The sequence below is a fragment of the Phoxinus phoxinus genome (genome assembly GCF_949152265.1).
Source record: "Phoxinus phoxinus genome assembly, chromosome: 11".
Classification (NCBI taxonomy): Eukaryota; Metazoa; Chordata; class Actinopteri; order Cypriniformes; family Leuciscidae; genus Phoxinus; species Phoxinus phoxinus.
Window position 1 is genome coordinate 28,881,618 of NC_136886.1, and position 20,957 is coordinate 28,902,574.

The 20,957-nt window shown below is 37.3% G+C and overlaps 1 protein-coding gene across 1 annotated transcript; it reads right to left on the reverse strand.

The window, feature by feature from the left end:
* Nucleotides 1-3,510: 3,510 nt before the first annotated feature.
* Nucleotides 3,511-18,093, reverse strand: LOC307007198 (fidgetin). Its single transcript, XM_079628956.1, has 3 exons — nucleotides 17,787-18,093; nucleotides 16,916-17,057; nucleotides 3,511-8,316 (listed from the first exon to the last, which is right to left on the reverse strand). The coding sequence occupies exons 2-3, from the start codon at nucleotides 16,944-16,946 to the stop codon at nucleotides 7,115-7,117; spliced, it is 1,233 nt and encodes a 410-aa protein (XP_079485082.1). The 5' UTR covers nucleotides 16,947-17,057; nucleotides 17,787-18,093; the 3' UTR covers nucleotides 3,511-7,114.
* Nucleotides 18,094-20,957: the final 2,864 nt, after the last annotated feature.

A 20,957-nucleotide genomic window follows, 5' to 3' on the forward strand; every position in this document is an offset into this window, starting at 1 on the left:
TCTGACAAACATCTGCACGTTCAAACGTCTTGACCCCGCCTTTGCTTCAATTTCATTGGTAGAAACTGTAAACCAATCATTTTAAAACTCCCATCTGCTGCTGTGAAAAGGTTCCATCAATACTGAATCATGCCCCATAAAGTTATGCTTTTATGCAATTTACATCATAAAATGAATGGAAATAAAGTGTCTATATAAACCAAAAACGTGTATGTCATTCAAATCATGATAGGCTATTTCTACATAGCCTACGTGCAAGTTCGGTCTCCACTCTCTTGAGGTAAAGCTATGTGGCGTTCATTGCTCATGCTCAATTCACTATGCTTCCTTTATTTTAAAGCGCATATTTCTGTCATCATACACTCCAAACATTTCGTTTCAAACACATGGCATTCGCTCTTCTGTGGAACTTAAATGGAGAAAGCTTGAAAACTGTTCCATGAACGCTGTTCACGAGATAAGTAGCTGCAAAGTACGACTCGTGAATTAATCATTCTTTTGAATCGGATAATTCAATGAATCGGTTGATCAGACAGTCTGGATGATTAATTCACTTAATTTTTTTTACAATTTTTATTTAATTACATTTTTTTTTATGTACGTACGTATATAACATTTAGCTTTGTGTTCTATTATCTTTGCACTAAATTACAAAAATAAAGCTAATACAATACTATTTAGTTTAGCTATATTCAGTTTGATTTGGTAAGTTACATGCGTGCAGATGAATGCTGTGATTCTCCAGAAGTTAGATCCTGCCTTTCAGTAAATCTGGATAGATGATCAAATTAGAAATCTTAATGCAGGACACTTTTACATGTTTTCTAATAATATCAGGTTCTAATAATATAGCAATTTCTTGTGAGCCTGCCTTGGAAGATAAACTTGTGTTTCTCAAGTAAAATCCACATCATCAAAAATGACTGTGAAAGCAGAGACAGAAAAAAAAATAGAAAAATAAAGATGAGATAAAGTGCACCAATATCTGAAAGACCTCTCTATGAAATAAAACAGCTCAAATCAAAATCTAAATGGTATATTTTTAACAGCCAGTGATGAACTCATTTGTGAACAAGGGGTCTCAATGCCTGCCAAAGCAGCACTATGATTATTCAAATGAGTACTCTACCTTACATTTTAATGACTTGTGTTGGGGGTAATTAAGGTGTCTATTAAAATAGAGAATCGTGACGATGAATACATCTTCATTCTGGCTTAACCACAATAACATGCAGATAATTGTCTGAGATTAGAAGACATCATCACTGTTATCAGCCCTCATCTAGAACAAAATGTTCCTGCAACTCAGGCACATTAAAAAAGGATCAAACGCCAGGGCAGCTGATTGGACCGTATGATGAGCTGTAGGTCTGTCTCTTGCTCAGCTTTCTGAAAGAAAGAAAGGAAGAAAGAAAGAAAGAAAGAAAGAAAGAAAGAAAGAAAGAAAGAAAGAAAGAAAGAAAGAAAGAAAGAAAGGTTAAACATGTTGCTATGTTAAAGTAAGAAAAAAATACAAACAGGCACACACAAATGGATACATAATTTGAACTTCATTCCAATACTATGCATAATTACCCCGCAAATGTACCGTCATCCACAAAGCCTCAAAGCACACACAGACATGCACACTGGCATTTAGTGCCGTTTGTGTTCATTCACCCCATGTCAAATCCATCACACACACACACACAAACACACACACACACACACACACACACACACACACACACACTGAAGCAGTCATTTCATAACCGCATGGTAAAATAAAAAATGAAACATTGCGCTTATTACTGGAAATTTAGGCTTTCAAATGGTCAAGTCCCTTTGTTATTTGCATAATTTATTCGTGTGTTTTTTTCTCTCTACTGCCTTTGCACAATTTCTCCCAATTTGCATAGACTGTCCATTTAAGGGTTCTTAAACGGAATTACTGCCCTGCATACTTTAATTGTTGAAATTACATTTAACTTGAAATGAATAAAATAAAATAAAAACAAGCCATTAAAACATAAGTCACCATGAGAGAATGTAACACAGGGGGGAAAAAATCTAGGTTTCATGAGAACAAATAAAAACTCACTGCAAGATATCTTCCTACACACATTGGTTTAACACCAACAAACACCTGAAAAATACAAAAGCACAAAATGATCTAATTTAACACTTAGCCCACAGAAACGTATTGATTTTGCATGTACTATTGCAATTAACGATCCATCCATTTTCCTAACTGCTTGTCGTAAGTGATGCTGGAGCCTGTCCCAGAATCTTAGGCTGTATAGGCAGGGAAACACCCTGAACGGATGGCCAGTCCATCACAGGGTTAACACACTTGGACATATACACATTCACACTGGCACTCACCTTCACTCTAAAAAATGCTGGGTTGTTTCAACCCAATTTTGGGTAAAATATGGACAAACCCAAACGTTGGGTTAAAAATGTAATTGAAAAATTTAACCCAATGGCTGGGTTTGTCCATATTTTACCCAAAATTGGGTTGAAACAACCCAGCATTTTTTAGAGTGTTTAAACAATTAGGTGTCTACAAATTCATTGCAGTTATCCATTTAAACTGTAATATTTTATGTTGCAATTTATACGTTATATAATCGAAAGATAAATGAAAAATAAACAACGCATTTTAATAGTGAGTAAACAAAACACACATTTAGCTCAATGAGGAAATATAAAGACTATTCACTTTTAACTGATCAAACTACCCCTAATATATATATATATATATATATATATATATATATATTCACTTACAGTATATTTGTGCATTTAGAGTATAAATGTTAACGTGAAATAATCTTTCTTTACATTACCTTACACCCTTAAAGTTGATAGTTCACCCAAAAATTAAATTCCTGTCATTAATTACTCACCCTCATGTCGTTCCAAACTTGTCTGGGGGGTCAGAAAGTTCTCGGATTTAATCAAAAAGATTTGTGTGCCGAAGATGAACAAAGGTTTTACAGGTTTGTAATGACATGAGGGTGAGTAATTAATGACAGAAATGTTATTTTTGGGTGAACTAACCCTTTAAAAGTACAGAACGCTGCAGCCAGGCTTCTGACTGTATAAGGGATCACATTACTCCAGTTTGATCCTCTCTTCATTGGTTGCCAGTTCCGAATAGGATTGATTTTAAGGATGTATTATTGGTTTTTACAGCTCTTCACAACATGTCTCTATCAGTAATCTTTTAGGATTTTATACATCGGCTAGGACGTTGAGAACGACGGATCAAATGTGGCAGTCCCTCGTGCTATGAAAAAGTCAAAGGGTGACTGAGCTTTTACAGTAGTTGCTGCTAAAAACAAATCTTTTGCTGTTGAAAACATATCTTTTTAACATAGCTTTTGGAAGGGGGCCTTGAGCAATTGTGGGCACGATTAGTCACCAAGTGTAGGCACGATCATGTTATTGGGTATTTGTGTGTAGGCATGTTAATTTTTATATTTTTTTGTTATAATGCTTTTTATCTTTTATTTTTTACTTTTTATACACTCTTCTTCTATGATTGTGAAGCACTGGGCAACAAAATGGTTATCTGACATGTTTTTTGTCAGATTTCTGGATTCCTTCACAAAGTAAAACTCATATAAGATTCAGGTCCATTGAAAACAGCAAGCAGGGCCTTAAGATAAACATATTTAATTAGGAAATTGTTTACAATACTCCAAAAGTCATGAAAACAAACACAATAGAGTCGATTGAGAATATGGCATCAAACTCTCTCGGTTTGGCTGCAATAAACTCACAATTTAATTCTAAATGTAACTGTATTTTATATATTGAGGAGAACACACATTGTAAAATGTCAGATTTTGAAATGCAAAAAAAGAGTGACCAACCACTAAACGTGGTGTTTACACAGTGAAACATGTGCGATTTTAATGCACCTTTAACACCAATTCCAGCACTCAAAAATACCAAACACAGCTGTCCAAAGTCTTGATAACAAAACAACTTTAGAGAGTTTAGTACATCATTACTGCAAACACAACAGGATTTCAGAGGTATCTAGACTTGGGGTTTCGTTTATGGTTGTAAAAGTGGTTAAAACATATGCTTATGATGTACAGTTTTCAATATCTCTCATTCCATTGCCCCTATTTTCACCTTGCTGTCCGCAAGGATTATTTGATGACGCATTACTTCAGTTACTTGGTACAGTACATTCTGCAGTCACAGTCTTTTCCTAGTTCCAACAGCAACAAAAATCCTCCCGAAGAATAAAAGGGGTTTAGGTACATCTTAGAAGGATTCTTGCCAAATATGTTTAAATCTTTTGTTGGAAAGAATCGAAAGGTTTGTCAAGAGCTTTGTTCCAAAACCCAGTGAGCAGGAAACCTACTTAGACAAAATCCAAATTTGGCCTTTTGGGAAAATCATCCTCATTATGGAACCTCATAAATTACTGATTTGAAAAATTTTTCAATGAAAAGGGTCACTTACATGCCACACAAATATTAGTCTATTCCTAATGCAAATAGCATGAGAGACTAAACCAACACTCAACGTCACAGTTGATTCCAACTCATGTTAGTGTGTTGCTAAGCTAACAACTTGTTACTCTAATGAGCACAAAAATACATAGCATGAAATATTTGCTGAAATTAAATCTATAATGCACAATGTTGCTGTTTATTCTTTGGGACTGCCTTCATGTCAAGAGTGCGCTCACAAGGTTCAGGAAGAGAGTTTTGCATAGAATGCTACAGACGATTTCATTTTTGAATCTGTAAAGAAAAAAAGCCAAGCAAGTTACTTAGTGACTTACTTTAATAGCAAACAATCCTTTTAATAAGATGAAAGATGGTTAGAACAGGAACTGATGTAATATTGATCATTCAACATTGCCTAATTTCTTAAAATGATTAAACCCAAATGGAAAAGCTGTAGCCAGGATAAAACCGGTAACAGTAAAATCTCTTTAAATGACAGCAATATAAAACATGATGTGGAAGAAAACATCTCTTTAAAAATAAAGAAATATAAATGGCACTTTTGGTAAACAGTTGAAAAAAATGTAAAGAATGACTGTGCTTTTAGACAATGATACATACAGTATGTAGTCGTGTAAGGAGAAGTGTACTGGTGTATTTCCTAACCACTGAAAACTTATACAATAACTCACATAATTCTAACATTTTAGTTTGAAAGTTTGTGATCAAGAGGAAAGTTATGAAGAGACACATAATAGAAACAATACACTGATGTGCCCCATTGCAGATTCATCATCATTATTGAGGTCTGTTTCATTCAGTTTAGGTGAGAAAATTCAATTTTGGTTCAATTCACAATTCAATTTTGATCTGGTAGAACTATAAGCAGCCTTTTCAAGGAATTCCTTCCATTTGTCTCTTGGAATGAAGCCAATTCACCCTTTTGAATTGAAACTGCACATAAATAAAATGCATTCACACAGAGGGAGTCATTTTGGCAGAACATTTCCTTGTGATTTGGCTCACACACAGCTGCTTTGGTGATTGACTTTAATAAATAAGTATAATATCTTAATTCCCTTTGGTGGGGTTCATAAAGAAGCGAAAGGAAGTAAACAGAAACATTTGTAGTGAGGTCAGCCAAACCTATTTCCAGTGCTTGGGATAAAGTAAACAACACTATTTTTAAAAAAAATGCGCAAAGCCTTAAGTGAAGACAAACACGCAAAATCATGTGGTCTCCTTCTCGCTGAGCATTTTCACACTTGGCCCTTAAGGCAATGTTTTATTTTTGGTAGCCAAGCAGGCTGAGACCATCGCAGGAAGTAGCCTGAATTGTCTGAATTCCATTTGTTTTTATGTCTGCAGTAATGTTAAGATAGCCTGTAAAATCTTTTGAGATAACAGCTAAAATTGGTGGCATAGACATAACAGCACAATATAACTCGATGACTGATAATTACTGTTAAACATTTTAAATCGCACTGCAAATTTTAAAGCTGCAGTTTGTAATTTTGTTAGCCCCTAAAGGCATCAAATTGAATTATAAAAATAAAGATTGTTTAAAATAAAACATTTCCCTCCATCTTCCATTGGTCGGACAAAAAGGAAGTCCCGCCACCAAATTCGCACCAATGGTTAAGCCAGTGTTGGTAGGTTCAAACAAAGCACCACAGTGCCAGTGTTTACACTTTTTGGAAAGTCATCATTTTTCTCTGCATATTAACCTAGTAAAGGAGAACATAATGTCTCATTGAAAAACATTACACAGCAGCTTTAACAACCTAAAGAAATGCAAAAACGTTTTGCATAATGTTTCGTAGAATAATCCCGTTCTACAACATATCTGTATACTCTCTTAAAATGCTGTGTAAGAGCACACAAATTGACCAACAGACCACCTGGTTCAAGTCGATTGAATTGGGTTTTTTCCTAAGGACGGTATGTGAAAATGCCCTCTTCTCTGTTACACATACAGTACAGGCATACGCCATTTAACTGACAGACACTTTCCTGAGGTTTTATTTATCTCTCCCACACTCACACACGTGGACTCTTTAAACAACCAGGATTTGTCAACTCTCCCGTGGAAAAGGGGCAACAGGATTTACAATTAAAGCTCACCACATAAATAACCATTACAAGGCCACAAACACACGCACACACAGAATGTACACCATGGCAATATGGTCAACCATAGCTAGTGTCCAACCACCACATCTGTTACCGTGACTCCTTGTCTCCATGGTAGCCACAACACATCAATTAGACATATAAATTCCCTTGATGTACTCTCCTATCTCTCGGAATGGAGGAGTGAAATCTTTCCATCCCTCTCAGATATGTGTGTTCATCATGGAGGATATACAGGTCTGTCCATTCCAGCAGAGTGAGGAGGTCATTGTCTCGCAATGACCAGTTAGGCTCGGCTAGGAGGGACATAAACATCATTGTCCTCTTTCCAGAAAGGAGAAACTAAACTCCTGCTGTCTTCCAGGACAGAAGTCCCCATGATGCAGCTGTATTTTGAGGCCCCTGCATTGAACCCCGACACAATGGCTTTGAGCAAGTCCCTCCTTTCTACCTCCGACCCATTATGAGGAAGCAATCACACTTCATCAACTCAAGCATTGCTGCTTGAGTGTGAGCACAATCTCTCAGGGTGTGTTTGTATCAAGGCAGAGATGTTGGTGAGAAGTGACAACAGAAGTCGAGGTAGATGGGAAGTGCTGTCCGGATGTACCATTGTTCCGGCCGCTCATGGCTACTGTGAGAGTCTCCAGGCTTCTTAAAGAGTCTCCGTGATTAGCTGGCTTGAAAGATGAAGTTTCATCCGCCGATTGGCTGAACCCATTTTGCTTGTCCACCGTGTCATCTCCTGATGGTCTGTAGAGGGGGCTGCCTTCAGACCTAGAGTCCGAATTAGAGTTTCCGCCAAAATCGAACTCCTCAAACACTCCAATCTCGCTTTGAGTTGATGGGTAATATGACTTTGAAAGGTTGGTAGCACTTGGGGCATCACTTTCAGAGACACTACCTCCCAGGCTGGTGGTTGGATAGGAGTATCCCACAGTTGGAAGAGGGTTAGAAGGAGTTATACCTGAGGGCAGGTACGCTGAGGGAGGAGGGGGAGGACTGTAGCCTACAGGAAGAACGGCCTGTGAGGGGTAACGGGGATTTGGGTAACTGTATGCAGATAGGTTTTGCGAGGTGTTAGCACTGTAGGTTGACACTAAACTGGCATGGGAAGGGGCAGGGTGGAAAAGAGAGCCTGCGTAAGTCCCTACAGGCTGCAGGAAGGGAGCGCTGTAGGGAGTGCTGCTGTATTCCTGATTCCCGGACTGACCGTTACAACTGCTGCTGGAGAAACAAGATTCTGGAAGACTCCCGCTGCCTATAACTGGTGAGTTACACGCACTGACGGACACATCCGACACACTGAGCGGTGCTTTGGGAAGAAGTTCGGGCACGCAACCCAACGGAGGGTAGACGCTCTCCAGCCAGGGCTCTGCCTCCACCTTCCGTCCATTAAGAAGGGGGGGCCCGTTATTCACAACACCGGGTCCCCTAATGCTAACGGAGATGGCTGCGTCTGGATATCCCATAAGTCCACTCTCACAGGGTAGATCCAGGATGGCAGAATATCTCTCTGCATACCGCTTGAGCAGGTTAGAAGCGGTCAGAGCTGAAATGTCATCGTTTGCCCATGAATGTTGGTACGCTGCAGTTGAGGTCGAACCTGTTAGCCTTGGATCCCTAAGTGCTTCGATCTTATGCCCCGGTGAACGAGTGGTCGAGGTGATGTCATAGTGTTGCTCCGCCCACTGCGACTGCTCAGGGCTCCACTGCATGGTCACGCCTGCCAATAAAATGAAAAAGTCAAATTCATGTCAATTCAAACTCATGGAAGTTCAAAAAAAAATCAGAAATATAAGTAACATCATAAAAGTAAAAAGAAAAATAGAATTTCTATTACAGCCAAGAGCCTCAGAGTGTGCCGCCCACATGAACTTGCCAATCAATATGCAAAAATGCTATAATATATTTCTGTAAAAAAAAAAACATCACTAATTATACTTATTACTCTACCATATTTCCATCGCAATACAAATTAGGATTGTTACAAAAAAACACCACTGAGAGAAAATGTGAGCAATTTATGTTAATTAACATTATTAGTAAATTACCGCAGATCATCTTGTAAAAAAATACAAAAATGATTTATAATATAAAATATTAAAATGAAATATAATAGAAAAAGGCTTCAACAATTCCTTTTTTGAAGCACACATTAGCAGCTATCTGACATTAACAGTGAAGTTTAAATTCAGCTGTGTACTAGTAGAACTTGATTCCTCGCCACACACACATCCAGAATAGCTCTGATGATATCATTAAGGCCTGATACTGAGACACAGCAGAAGGCTTCATCTCAAGTGAATAAAATAAAAGCTCTTTAATGTAATCAAGGAACCTCATATTACACTCTCTCTGTCTCTTCCTCAGTTTCATTGACTCACGCACACCACACAGGAACATAATATTTCAGCATACTGTAATAACGACTGATCAATAATGTAGCTCTCGGCATTAGCAACTGAACCCGACAACAGATGTTACCCCTAAAAATACTGTATCTCTGTCATTTCAGCTTCACACATATAGTACACGCAGAGTACTGGACCAATATTTTAGTTTATGAAACAAAGAGCTTTTCTTCCGCATTCCAATTTGGCATATGGCTGTACAGAGGGAAATAAATTGGGGAGGAGAAGGGAAAAAAGAAGAAAGAAAGAGAAATTATGTCCTTAGCCATAAAATATTACATACAGTAACGTACTTCTTAAATAAAGAAACATAAAATTTTCTCTGACATTGCAAGTACAGTGGATTTGCAAAACCTTGTGCATCAGAAACAATCCTGTTTTTTTTTAATTAAATAAAATAAAATAAAGGAAGAGACATACACTCAATACTACAGCAGATGGATATTGATTGTGGACTAATGGAGCAAAATTTACATGTTCTATCCATCTCAATTAAAAACTGCCCAATTACATTCAATTCTATCAAGCAGCAAATCCTCTTGATCGATAAACGCAACTTGAGGTCGGTCAGTGTTCTCTCATGGGAAAAGGCTGGACTTACTGCACACACACACACACACACACACACACACACACACACACACACACACACACACACACACACACACACACACAGAACAACTGGCGCCGTTCCCCTGGAAGGACTTTAACTGACATGAATTGGGACTTTGAAAGTCACTCTCATACTCAATACATTCAATAGCTTTAACTGTTAAAAATGTAAGTTATATAGTTTAGCAGATACAATACTGGGTATATCACACTAATGGCAATTAGCAAGACAGGTGGTTGAAAAAATAATAAAATCACAATAAAATGAAAAAATGATTGAAAGCAATATTAATAACAGATCTGAAAGAGCTAAAGTTGTCTTAACATCTTTCTAATTACTTTTTTCTATTTTAATGGGATTTTTTTAATGATGCTAGCGTGAAATAATAGTAGTCTATTATTTAGCATTATTTCTGACATGCTCTTCTATAAAAACAGATGCAGTAAATTCAAAAACCTAGATTGGTGAAAACAGAATAGAAAATGTTCATTCCACATATATTTCATCAGTTTATGTATTCGCTAACAGTTGAATGAATGACATTGGCATTGTTATCAACATGCTATGCTGTATGAGCTACAGGATGTCCAATTGCTTATAAAAGTGATGGCACACCTGCGCTCTAAAAGCCACATGACTTGAGGTGCCATTCATGTCTCTAGCAAAAACGGTTCGACGAGTCGAGATGCGCCAAAGTGGGCTTGTTAAATTCCTCACCCTGAGAATGAACGATTGCAAACACCAGTAATTAGGACTAGGCAAGAGTAAAACAACCTTAGAGGACATGTCATCTAAAATAAAGCCTCAATTAGAAACCACATCAGCCAAACCTCTTGAGGTGAGTGCAGAAATTCCCAAAACACTGCATGAAGGGTTCTTCATAAGTACGTACAACTTCAGCTGTTCTACAAGACAAATATAAAGTACTATTCATAAAGGAGAGAGCTAGTTATATGAACAAATAAATATGATCTGGCTTGCCTACATTAAAGCCTCACCAGTCTAAAGCCAAATGTGATGTGTTGTAAAGTCCAATATTAACTGGTTTGGTGGAATGTTCTCTCAAATGCTATCTTTTTTTGGTTGTATTCTATAGAACCTGGACAATCCCATTAGCCGCAAACCTGCTGATCTAGTATGTGTGTGTGTGTGTGTGTGTACTTTTCTGTGTGTAAAGGTTTTGTGCTGGTGCTTTAGAGAACGACTTTCTGTTGTTCCAATATACCCTCTGGCTACAAATCCTCCAGAGAAGGCCCATCACTCACACACACACACACACTAACACACGCACTAGCAATTTCTAAAGCAATGTTCCATACTTTAAAGGCAGACATTTCATCTTTAAACAATGCTTACGCGGTGTATTTTTGTATATGCTTGTGTGTAAATGCATATAGGCTACTATTTAAAACCAGCAGCCCATCGACAGACAGAGTCACTTTTCCTTAAGTGAAAATCTCAGGTTTCTCCAGCAGCAAAATCAATACATCACACAGACTCACTCACACACTGCATTCATAAAACGTTTTTATTGAGTAATTAAACAGCCATTACTGTCGCCAACAGCAAAACAGATAAAGCCCCTAAAGAAAGATCTAGACAAAATAAATACACACTCATACACACAATCTAATCCAGACCATTGACTTAAAGTGCAAAATTCCTGATTTTATATTACACACGACAAATACTTAACACAAAAATATCTAATTCAGTCCAATTAGTTTTTAGGGAAAAGGTCACTAAATTACAGAATTTCATGATTATATTAAATGATTATATAAAAAATTAACCTTATATTGTTCCAGACCTGTATGATTTTCTTTGTTTTGTCAAACACAAAAGAAGATGTTAGGCAGGATGATCACAATGCACTTTTCCACACAATAAAAGTGAATGATGGGCAGGGGCTGTCAAGCTCCAAAAAGGCTATTCCAAAAACCAGAACTGTTCTTTTATAGCCATTGTGATGTTTAAGGGAATTTTGCTTTTGTATTTCCTCATATTTATAGTCCTGTGAAACAGGAAGTCATGGCTGGACAATTTAATGTTCAGTCACCCTGGTGTGCTAAAAATTGTAAATATGAAGGGGGAAATAAAATGGCTAGGGGAACCAAATATTGTGGCCAACGTGTATAAGAGATAAGCATTTATTTCACAATGGGATTTTCCACCCACATTCTTTAGTTTTCCTTCAATGAAAGGTTACATTTTGGGGAGTTTTTGTTTTAATTAAAGATCAAAAGGATAAACAATGCAGATTTATTTTCACAGCCTTCTTTGATCATATTTACCAAGGGTGCCAATAATTCTGACCATTACTGTATATTCAAATTTAGCACATCAGTTGCAAGACACACAAGAAAAATCTGGCCTCACTGGTGTGAAATATTATAGTATCTATCAATATAATCAAATCTGACAGTTGGACTAATATTATCATACTTCTATAGTGCTTATTTTTTAATTTTGAAAGCCCCTGGTCACAATTCACTTTCATTGTATGGTAAAGAGCAGCATGATCACTCTGCCTAACTACTTCTTATATGTTCAAAAAGAAGAAAGAAAGTCATATGGGTTTGGAGACAGAATTAAAATTTTTGGGTGAGCAATCGCTATATACATATATATATTTTTTGTGGTCTGTTTAAATTACTTCTCTAGAAATCAGCCAAATACTGCATGACAGCCACAGTACTGCATAGATCAAGATCATCTTAAATTATTTTATTATCCATCTAAAAATTAAAAATAAAATCCATTTGATACAAAACCACACTCTCTTTTCCTTGACACAAAGGGCATGCTTCTCAGTGTGTGTGTGTGTGTGTGTGTGTGTGTGTGTGTGTGTGTGTGTGTGTGTGTGTAGTTTTGAACAGTTCTCCTGTTGTGCCAGGCTGTTTGACCATTGTAAGAGTGTCAGGGTGGAAGCCCTCTAATTCTTCTTTAATGTGAATGAGCCATTCACTCTCAACGTCCTCTCTTCAAAACGCCTGACTTTCAGCCCTGGCCTGCTGAGTGCTGCAATAGAGAGAAAGAGGGAGACAGAGAGAGAGAGAGAGAGGGAGGTGCAGAGAAGTATGACAGAACGTAGCCTCAGCAGCGAAAGGACTATGAAAGTTTAAGCTCAGAGATTGAAACAAAACTTGTGTTTTGTAATGTAAAATGACGCAAAAAGGTTGAGACCACTAAATTAAAACTTTAAGTCGAAACCAACCACACATACAGCTCCAGTTCAATAATCTCACAAAACTCCCGTCAAACATTCTTTGCAATATAATTTGAATTATAAAGCTGAAGTGTGAGCAATTTTCAACGTTAAAGTCAAAATTCTTAAGGCCCCAATATACTTTATCAAAATCAAAGAACGGATGGGTGGGTGCGACGATATTTTGCACAAAACTGGGTCAAAACGAAGGTTCGTTCTGGTGGTACTGGAACTTTCAACTTTGAACTGCAATTGGTCCATGGCGATTATGTAACAGGAGCGTGTGCTCTAGGGCTTCACCTACTTTGACGTAGAAATCACGTTCATTATCCGGTTCATTTCTTCACTGATTCCATCAACTTCAGACACAAGTAAAAACATGAATACACTGGATTTGCCGAATTGCAGAGCACAAACATATCCACATCTCTATAACCGCTTGCGTAGAGACTTTAAAGACCCTGAGATGAATTTCCTGAAAGAGAATTGCAATTCATTTTGTTGTGTTTGTTTTGTATTGAGAGGATAGTGCACAATGCACATCACATATTTAAATACTCCTGTAAACACCACCTTCAGCAACATAGGCGGCGTCAGAATATGTGTAAAAGGAATACCGCTGCTCAGCTTTGCTTTTAAAGAACTTTATCGGACCCTTTATTGCATTCTTATTATCTTATTATGTCATTTTAAACTAGCTCTTCATCAGAAGTAAATTTGACATTTTTAGGCTGTTGGTTAACAAATATTTTTTTTATTGGTTAACATAATTTTAAACAACAGTCAAACAGCTATTAAGACATTGTTTTAGCAAACTAAAATGTAAACAATAATTATTCTGCAATACCATTTGGTGATAGTGGCAGGAATCTGACACTTCAGCTTTAATTTTAAATGAATCAGACAGAATCAGACATTTCAGAGAGACATTCTTAGCAGAAAAACATGATAAATTCAATCTAAGACAGATGAGGCAACTCTTTTCATTCACTTCCTCCCCCTTCTCTTTCCTGCAGATAGATTATTTAAAACCTCCATAAAAGACATAGCTAGGGCTTAAATCACTTTCATATCTCTCTAAACGAGAGACGAACGCCTCGCATGTCAATGACCAATTCAATTCCACACGCCATTTTCCTCTGCTAATTAACACAGTACCGTGTTCATTTAGAGACACAATACAGAGCACTGGGCCGGGGCAGACTGGGCGGCCGTACACCGTCTGCTGCTGACATCGGCCTTTAATAGGGCTTTAGCATATTAAACAGCTCAATCATCCCTTATATGCGCACACACATACACGCACACACACGCACACACACACACACACAGAGAAACTCGAGGGAGGCACTAGTTTTCGTGTAATAGGGACAAGCGAGAGAAAAGAGAAAGTATGGGAGACAAACTGTGTGAGAAAGTCTACATTAGTCACTCAAAGACACTTTCTTCTTGTCGCTATATATCTTTAGATGTGTGAAGGGAGGAATGAAGTTGGAGGAAGGAAGGGGGGAATAAGGAAAAGTGTGAAGTTAGATGTTAAGGGGAGAGAAATAATTTAATCACAAATACTGTCAACACTAAAATTTTAACACAATCTGACTGTCAAAAAGAAGGAGGGACGAAGAGACAGGAGTTGAAGATGAGAAAGGGAGGTTATTAATGATATAATGTAGGCTATGTATGTTCATTTCATATTCATGACTGTTATTTGTTGCTGTTTTATTCCTACTATAGCCAATGTATGAGCAATCACACTTAAGGGTCCAACATTTCTTGTAAAAATGACCACATTTAATCATGCCCCCCTGAACAGTTCGTAAATAATAAGGAATTTACATACAAATGGAGCAATTGAAAAATGTAAATACCACCTTTATGTTTTTGCAAGTGCGCAGTCAGTTCAGTTCAATCAGGCAACATGCCTCGACAAAACTTGCTGTGAGCACACAGCACAGAGCGAGCTCATCACACAGGACATGCTATTTCATGTAGGAGTTTCATATATGAAGCACAACTGTGTGGAAGAATGCAAGAATGCCAAGAAGCTTTTTTTTTTAAGTTTTCAAAAGTTGCCCAGTTTTTAACTTGTAGCACTAGACAAAACAGCTCAATGTTTTTTTTTTGTTCAATGATATGGAAATAAAATAGACAATATATTGATCTCTAAAACCTATTTTTGTAATGTAATGTATTAAATGACATTTTTACATAAATACATTTTAAATCGATTGACAGTATAGTCTAAAAATATAGCTGCTCACTAAAGATGATTCAATTGGAAAATATTAATTTGTTTTCTTTGATCACAATAAGTAAAGATTGGGAGAATTTAAATGAAGTTATAAAATAAAAATTGGCAATTTCTAAGAAAAGTTTGAGATGTTTTCTTCATGTTTTTTGTTTATCTAATTAAAAAGTTTTAAACAAAACATATTTTCTCGAGTATTTAATGTCCTCAATATTGTATTCCATCCTGTTAGTCTTTTGCAATATCCGTTTAACAAAAGCCAGTTCCTAAATTACATCATCAGGAAGTGTACTGGGAAAACAACAGCACAAAAAACAGCAAGTATCAGCAATGGACTTCAAAGTTGACACCCTCACTCAATTCCTCACGACAACACAAGCCTATTCATTTGTTAAGAGATAGAATTCAAATGGTACCATGAAGTGTGTGTGTGTGTGTGTGTGTGTGTGTGTGTGTGTGTGTGTGTGTGTGTGTGTGTGTGTGTGTGTGTGTGTGTGTGTGTGTGTGTGTCAGAACAGTTTTCAGAAGGATAATTAATTACTAGCCTACGCTACCAGGCCATAGCTGTCTTGAACAGTATAAGAAATAAAAGGATTCAGAGAGATTTAAGGAATAAAGAAAAATAAAGAAAAATAGTAGAAGAACCACAATTTGTGCACATAATTTGAACAACTCCCCATATCTGATTATTGGGGGGACATTCCCGTAAATCTCACACAAACCTGTTGATGTAATTATATTCAAATAATACATCATTTGGTCGATTTATGGGCATTTAACAGTGAGAAGCACTTCAAATGTCCTCACAATTCTGCTTTCGACATGCTTCACTATATTTGTAGGCCAAAAAAGAACAGCTAAACCTATAGCTACAAACAAGCAGGACAATAAAACAAGACAATATCACAAAACAGATTGATGTTACAGTTGGCTCATGTGAAAATATAACAAGAAACGCGCACATAGTAGTTTAACTGTCCATTTCTAATTCACTGCCCATCAAACTTGTGATTTATTGTGTGTAGCCTAGTGTGTGACTGCTGGCTCACCGACTCCACATTCAGACCGATATTAAACAACCACTCATACAGACACGTCGACAGCAATCCGCTCTACCTGACTGCGAGAAAGACAAAGAGAGACAAGGGGAACACTGGAATATTGGAAAATGAAGTGTTGTCATTTCGCAATACATCTGAGTCCAAATTATGCACATCTAACTAAGCGCGCCACTGTGCGCTCACGGCTGATTTCCCGCCAGAATCACATCACAGCTCGAGCATTTATTACGCGCTCGTGCAGCAGTCGCTCTGCCCGCGCGCCCGACTGGAGATACAGCGCTACATGATTGCGGTCTGTAACCTCCAATCTCAACTCTCCTTCCCCTGACGCGGGCCAGGAAAATGCTATCATAGCACTGAAAATCAATCTGCGTCTAGCATGACCAGTATGAATGATATCCGAATGGAGGAACAGATTGGAAAAACGTTTAAGTAGGAAAATATAGGCCATAAATAAAAAGGCAAGAGAACAGGGAATATGCGGGATGTTCTCAAACCGAATAAGTAGTTTTATTTTATAGCTATTTAAGAGAGCTGTTTTCGTAGGGTCTGCGATTCGAGTCCGGCCTGCCTGGGTCATGTACCGATCCACTCTCTCTCCCTGACCTGAGGCTACTTCCCTGTCACTTCTCCGCTATCCTAAAGCAAATCATCAAAATACTAATGCATGCATATGATTGACACTGACTAACAAAAATCCTAAAAAAGGATGCAAACTGGTCATTACATTATCTACTAGAGATTTGCATGAATTTTCAAATAAAACAGAGATATGACCTACCATATACACCGCTGATCATATTGCTTGACATCAGCAAGGTGACGGAGAGAGACAGAAAGGAGTATTGTAGAGAAAGAGTTTTTCAGTAAGTCGAATGACACTCCGCATGCAAAAAGTGTTTCGGGCGGACAGGAACCCCAGACTGTGGAGAAAGAGAGAGGAGAGATGAATATATGATGCAGGAGTTAAATAAATGTACCATTAGCTATAGCCTATATGAAAATGCTAATTAATTGTCATATGCTATTTATTTGTTTAACTTCCCAATTTACCCTCTAAAACATGTTAAATAGAATTTAACGCTTTTTCTAATTTAGACATGTTTATAATATGCTATTTTATATTAATTGTTCAACTAGATTTAGCTTATAAACTTGTGAATTAGGATTTAACAGTGTATGTAATTTATTTATATTTATTTAGGCCTATTTAATTAATTACTGAAATTCAGTAGGCTTTCAAATATTATTTAAATGGAATGTATATATGCTAGTCTTGTAAATAGCCTTGCAATGGAAACAACAGAAGATATAAGAGCTAAAGTGAGATTTATAAAGTAGCGTAAGATCATTTTCAATTGTGCTGATGGTTAAGAATGTCTCTCTGTCACTCTCGCATGGACACACAACACACACGGATCAATGCTGTCGTATTATAGAACTCTACTCCAATAATAAAACTTCTTGTTAGTGCTCAAACTACCATCATTTAATGCTATCAAGAGCCAAGCCGAACAAAAACTGCGCGCTGTTTTCTCGGGCCTGTGTCCGAGTGTCCGAGCGCGCTGTCCGTGCATGGCATGGCCTCTCTCTCTCTCTCTCCCCCGGTACAAACGGACAGCTGGTGGACGCAAACAAAGTGAAAGATTTACCTGTTCCGCGCCTGAGAACGGCGACAGCGGCCAGCCGTGCTGCTGAGAGCGGGGGATGGCGGTTACTCCGAGTCGGTGATGTTCTGGAATGCTTCCAAGTCAGGGCTGGAGAGACTGACCACCACAGAATTACTGACCACATCTACTGCCATGTTGGAATTCCAGAACCTCACGCCAGCTGCCGAAAAAAAGCGGAGAAGCCTCATCCTTTACTGCGCATGCGCTCTACCAGACTCCAGCTGAGAGTCCAGTCTCTCTCTCTCTCTCTCTCTCTCTCTCTCTCTCTCTCTCTCTCTCTCTCTCTCTCTCTCTCTCTCTCTCTCTCTCTCTCTCTCTCTCTCTCTCTCTCTCTCTCTCTCTCTCTCTCTCTCTCTCTCTCTCATATCATTTTAAACACTATAAACGCTAGCGGATTTAAACATCCTTTGGGAATTCACATAAATACAAATATAAATCATATAATTTGTTGTTTGTAGCAACATTCGCTGATGTTGTTAAACTGAGTGTGACAAACTAGACTGGATGGGTACAGTCATTGGAAACAGCTGTGAGAAAATATTTTATATTGTTGTCATAATATAAAAGGTCATGATAGGCTACTACTGTAGCCTAATATTTCATACATGGCATATTTGATAACAATGAAATCAATTGCAAAGTGCTTTTTCTGTGCCTGACACATGTTTTCTGAGATTTAAATTTTACACATCTGTAATGCGTAGCCTATCTACTATACAATATAATTATTTTATTTGTCTCTTTTCCTTTCTCTCTACTTAACATGCCTGGAGGAATGCAGCGATGGTCATTATAATTGCAGAAGTGCACATAAATGTGTGTATGCATCTGAATGAGTATATTAATTCATCAGTTACTGTATATTAAATAAACTGTAAGCATATATAATGTGAATTATGATTCATATTAAGACATCCCAGACAAATTCACTATGCATTCAGTGTGTGGAAAAAAGTCAAGCTCCCATTCACCAACCTCAACATCATCTCATTCTAATCCACATTTCTTATGTTTGCTAATTACAGAGCCACTCATGTCCCTGTCTCCGATTATCATTTCGCATAAAAGGCACAAGTTTAGCATAAATTACGAATATTTCTGCATATTAGCCAGAGAAGCCGTGACATGTTAATGACCCTGGTGTCAAATGGCAGAGAAAATGAAAGAGAGATAATCTGACAGAATGAAAAACAGACAGAATAAATACTGAAAGAGACTGAGAAAAGAAAGAGCACCTTGACATTTAGAGTTGTTTTAATTACTTTTCATTAAAAAGCAGGCCAGTTTTCATTTCAAATACACTGACACGTCTGAAAGTTGTATTAGCAAAATGCAAATAATTCAATAAAGAAAAGAACACAGACAACCAGCAATATTTTGTGTAAGAAAACAGGACTAAATGTGAAGAAGTTAAGGCTGGAAATGTTGTGATTACAACATTTGCTTGGTTCTATTGTCCATTTCTAGACTAAATATAGTATCTGTCTGTTTGTCTTTTCTCTCTGTCTTTCTGGGTAAGGGCAGGGAGGAGAGGCCATCCGCACTGCATTGTGGGGGTTAGAATGTGGTGACATCAGAGGAAATGTCAGAGATTGTGGGAGGCAATGTTAAAGAGAAACTCAGCTCCGTGCCTGAAAGCCTAACTGACATTTGTGGACAGTCGGAAAGGTCATGCAGGCATACCTTCAGATGAAAACTATTACTGCTTATAGTATCAGGTGGGTAAAATAATACTTTAAAGCTATATGCTGTACGACTGTGATAGTGCGTTTATACACCAGTTTGAAGGCATATGTGTGTAAACAAATAAGAAACAACATGGGGTGTCTTAAAAAACCCTTTTGTGTGTGGAATCTACTTCCTTATAGCACTCAAATCTCAAGTTGACAGTTTAACAGTTGAGCCCAAGCCTCCATTACTAATCAGAGTACATGTCACTTCAGAAGTAGTAACGAAGGAACGCTGAGTTGTTTTATTGATGATAAAAGCTATATAGTGCAACAGTCGGGTTCCAGAAGTAAAAACTCAGCAACCCGATTTTTAACTATAACTTTTAAACCTTTCAAGACATCTTATTGTGAGCTACAAGGTGGTTAATTAATGTTTTTTTGCTAAAATAATCGACATTAACCCATGATGCTGTCCCGAAAATCCCACCAATCAGAGTGAAAAGAAGCAAAATATATTTTGTTTAGCTCCACCCGTCCCATGAAGCACTGCGAATGATGTAATCATATCTTCTTACACTCTCAAAATAATTAAATATCTTAATTTATATATTTTGCAATAAACTTAAAATACCTTGTTTATATATTTTTTTTTTTAAATGCAAAGTTTTATATTTCTCAATTTTTAATTCGATTGTGCTGTTTGCAATGCTTCATGGGATTGTAGTTATTTCCCTAAAGCTATTACACAGTCTTGTATACCTTTGTATTTTTGTCTGATTTTCAAAAACTTTTTTTTGCTTCCAATCAAAGTTTGTATAGTTATGATTCACCTTGTCGCTGGTTAGTTTTGTTCATGGGTTATAATGCTTTAACAAAGACTTTTTTAAAAATCCTTATGGGAGAAATTAATAGAAAAATAACGTTACTTCCCGGAAACCAAAATACTTTACTCTACAAAGTAATTTTAACATTTAGCTTATAGCTTTAGAGTATTATGATTAAGGGATTGGATGAGCGAGTGCGATATCTGCATCTGATATCTAATATTCATAATCTTTGTATACTTTCAATGGATATGGAGATTTCCAATGCTGGTCAATTTGGTTGTGTTTTAGGGCTGTTAAAGGGTTAGTTCACCCAAAAATAAAAATTACCCCATGATTTACTAACCCTCAAGTCATGACATTCTTATTTCAGACGAATACAATCGTCCGTTTGCCGGAAGCTAGTTATTTTAGTCGATAAAGTTTTAAATATGGATATTTTTCTTACACGAACACATCGATTCACTTCAGAAGGCCTTTATTAACCCCCCAGGGCCGCGTGGAGCACTTTTATGATGGATGGATGCACTTTTATGGACTTCATTACAGAAACTGCTATTCACTGCCATTTTAAAGCTTTGAAGAGCTGGGACATTTATTAATATAACTTGTATATTTGTCTAAAAGAAGAATGTCATATGAACCTATGACTTGAGGGT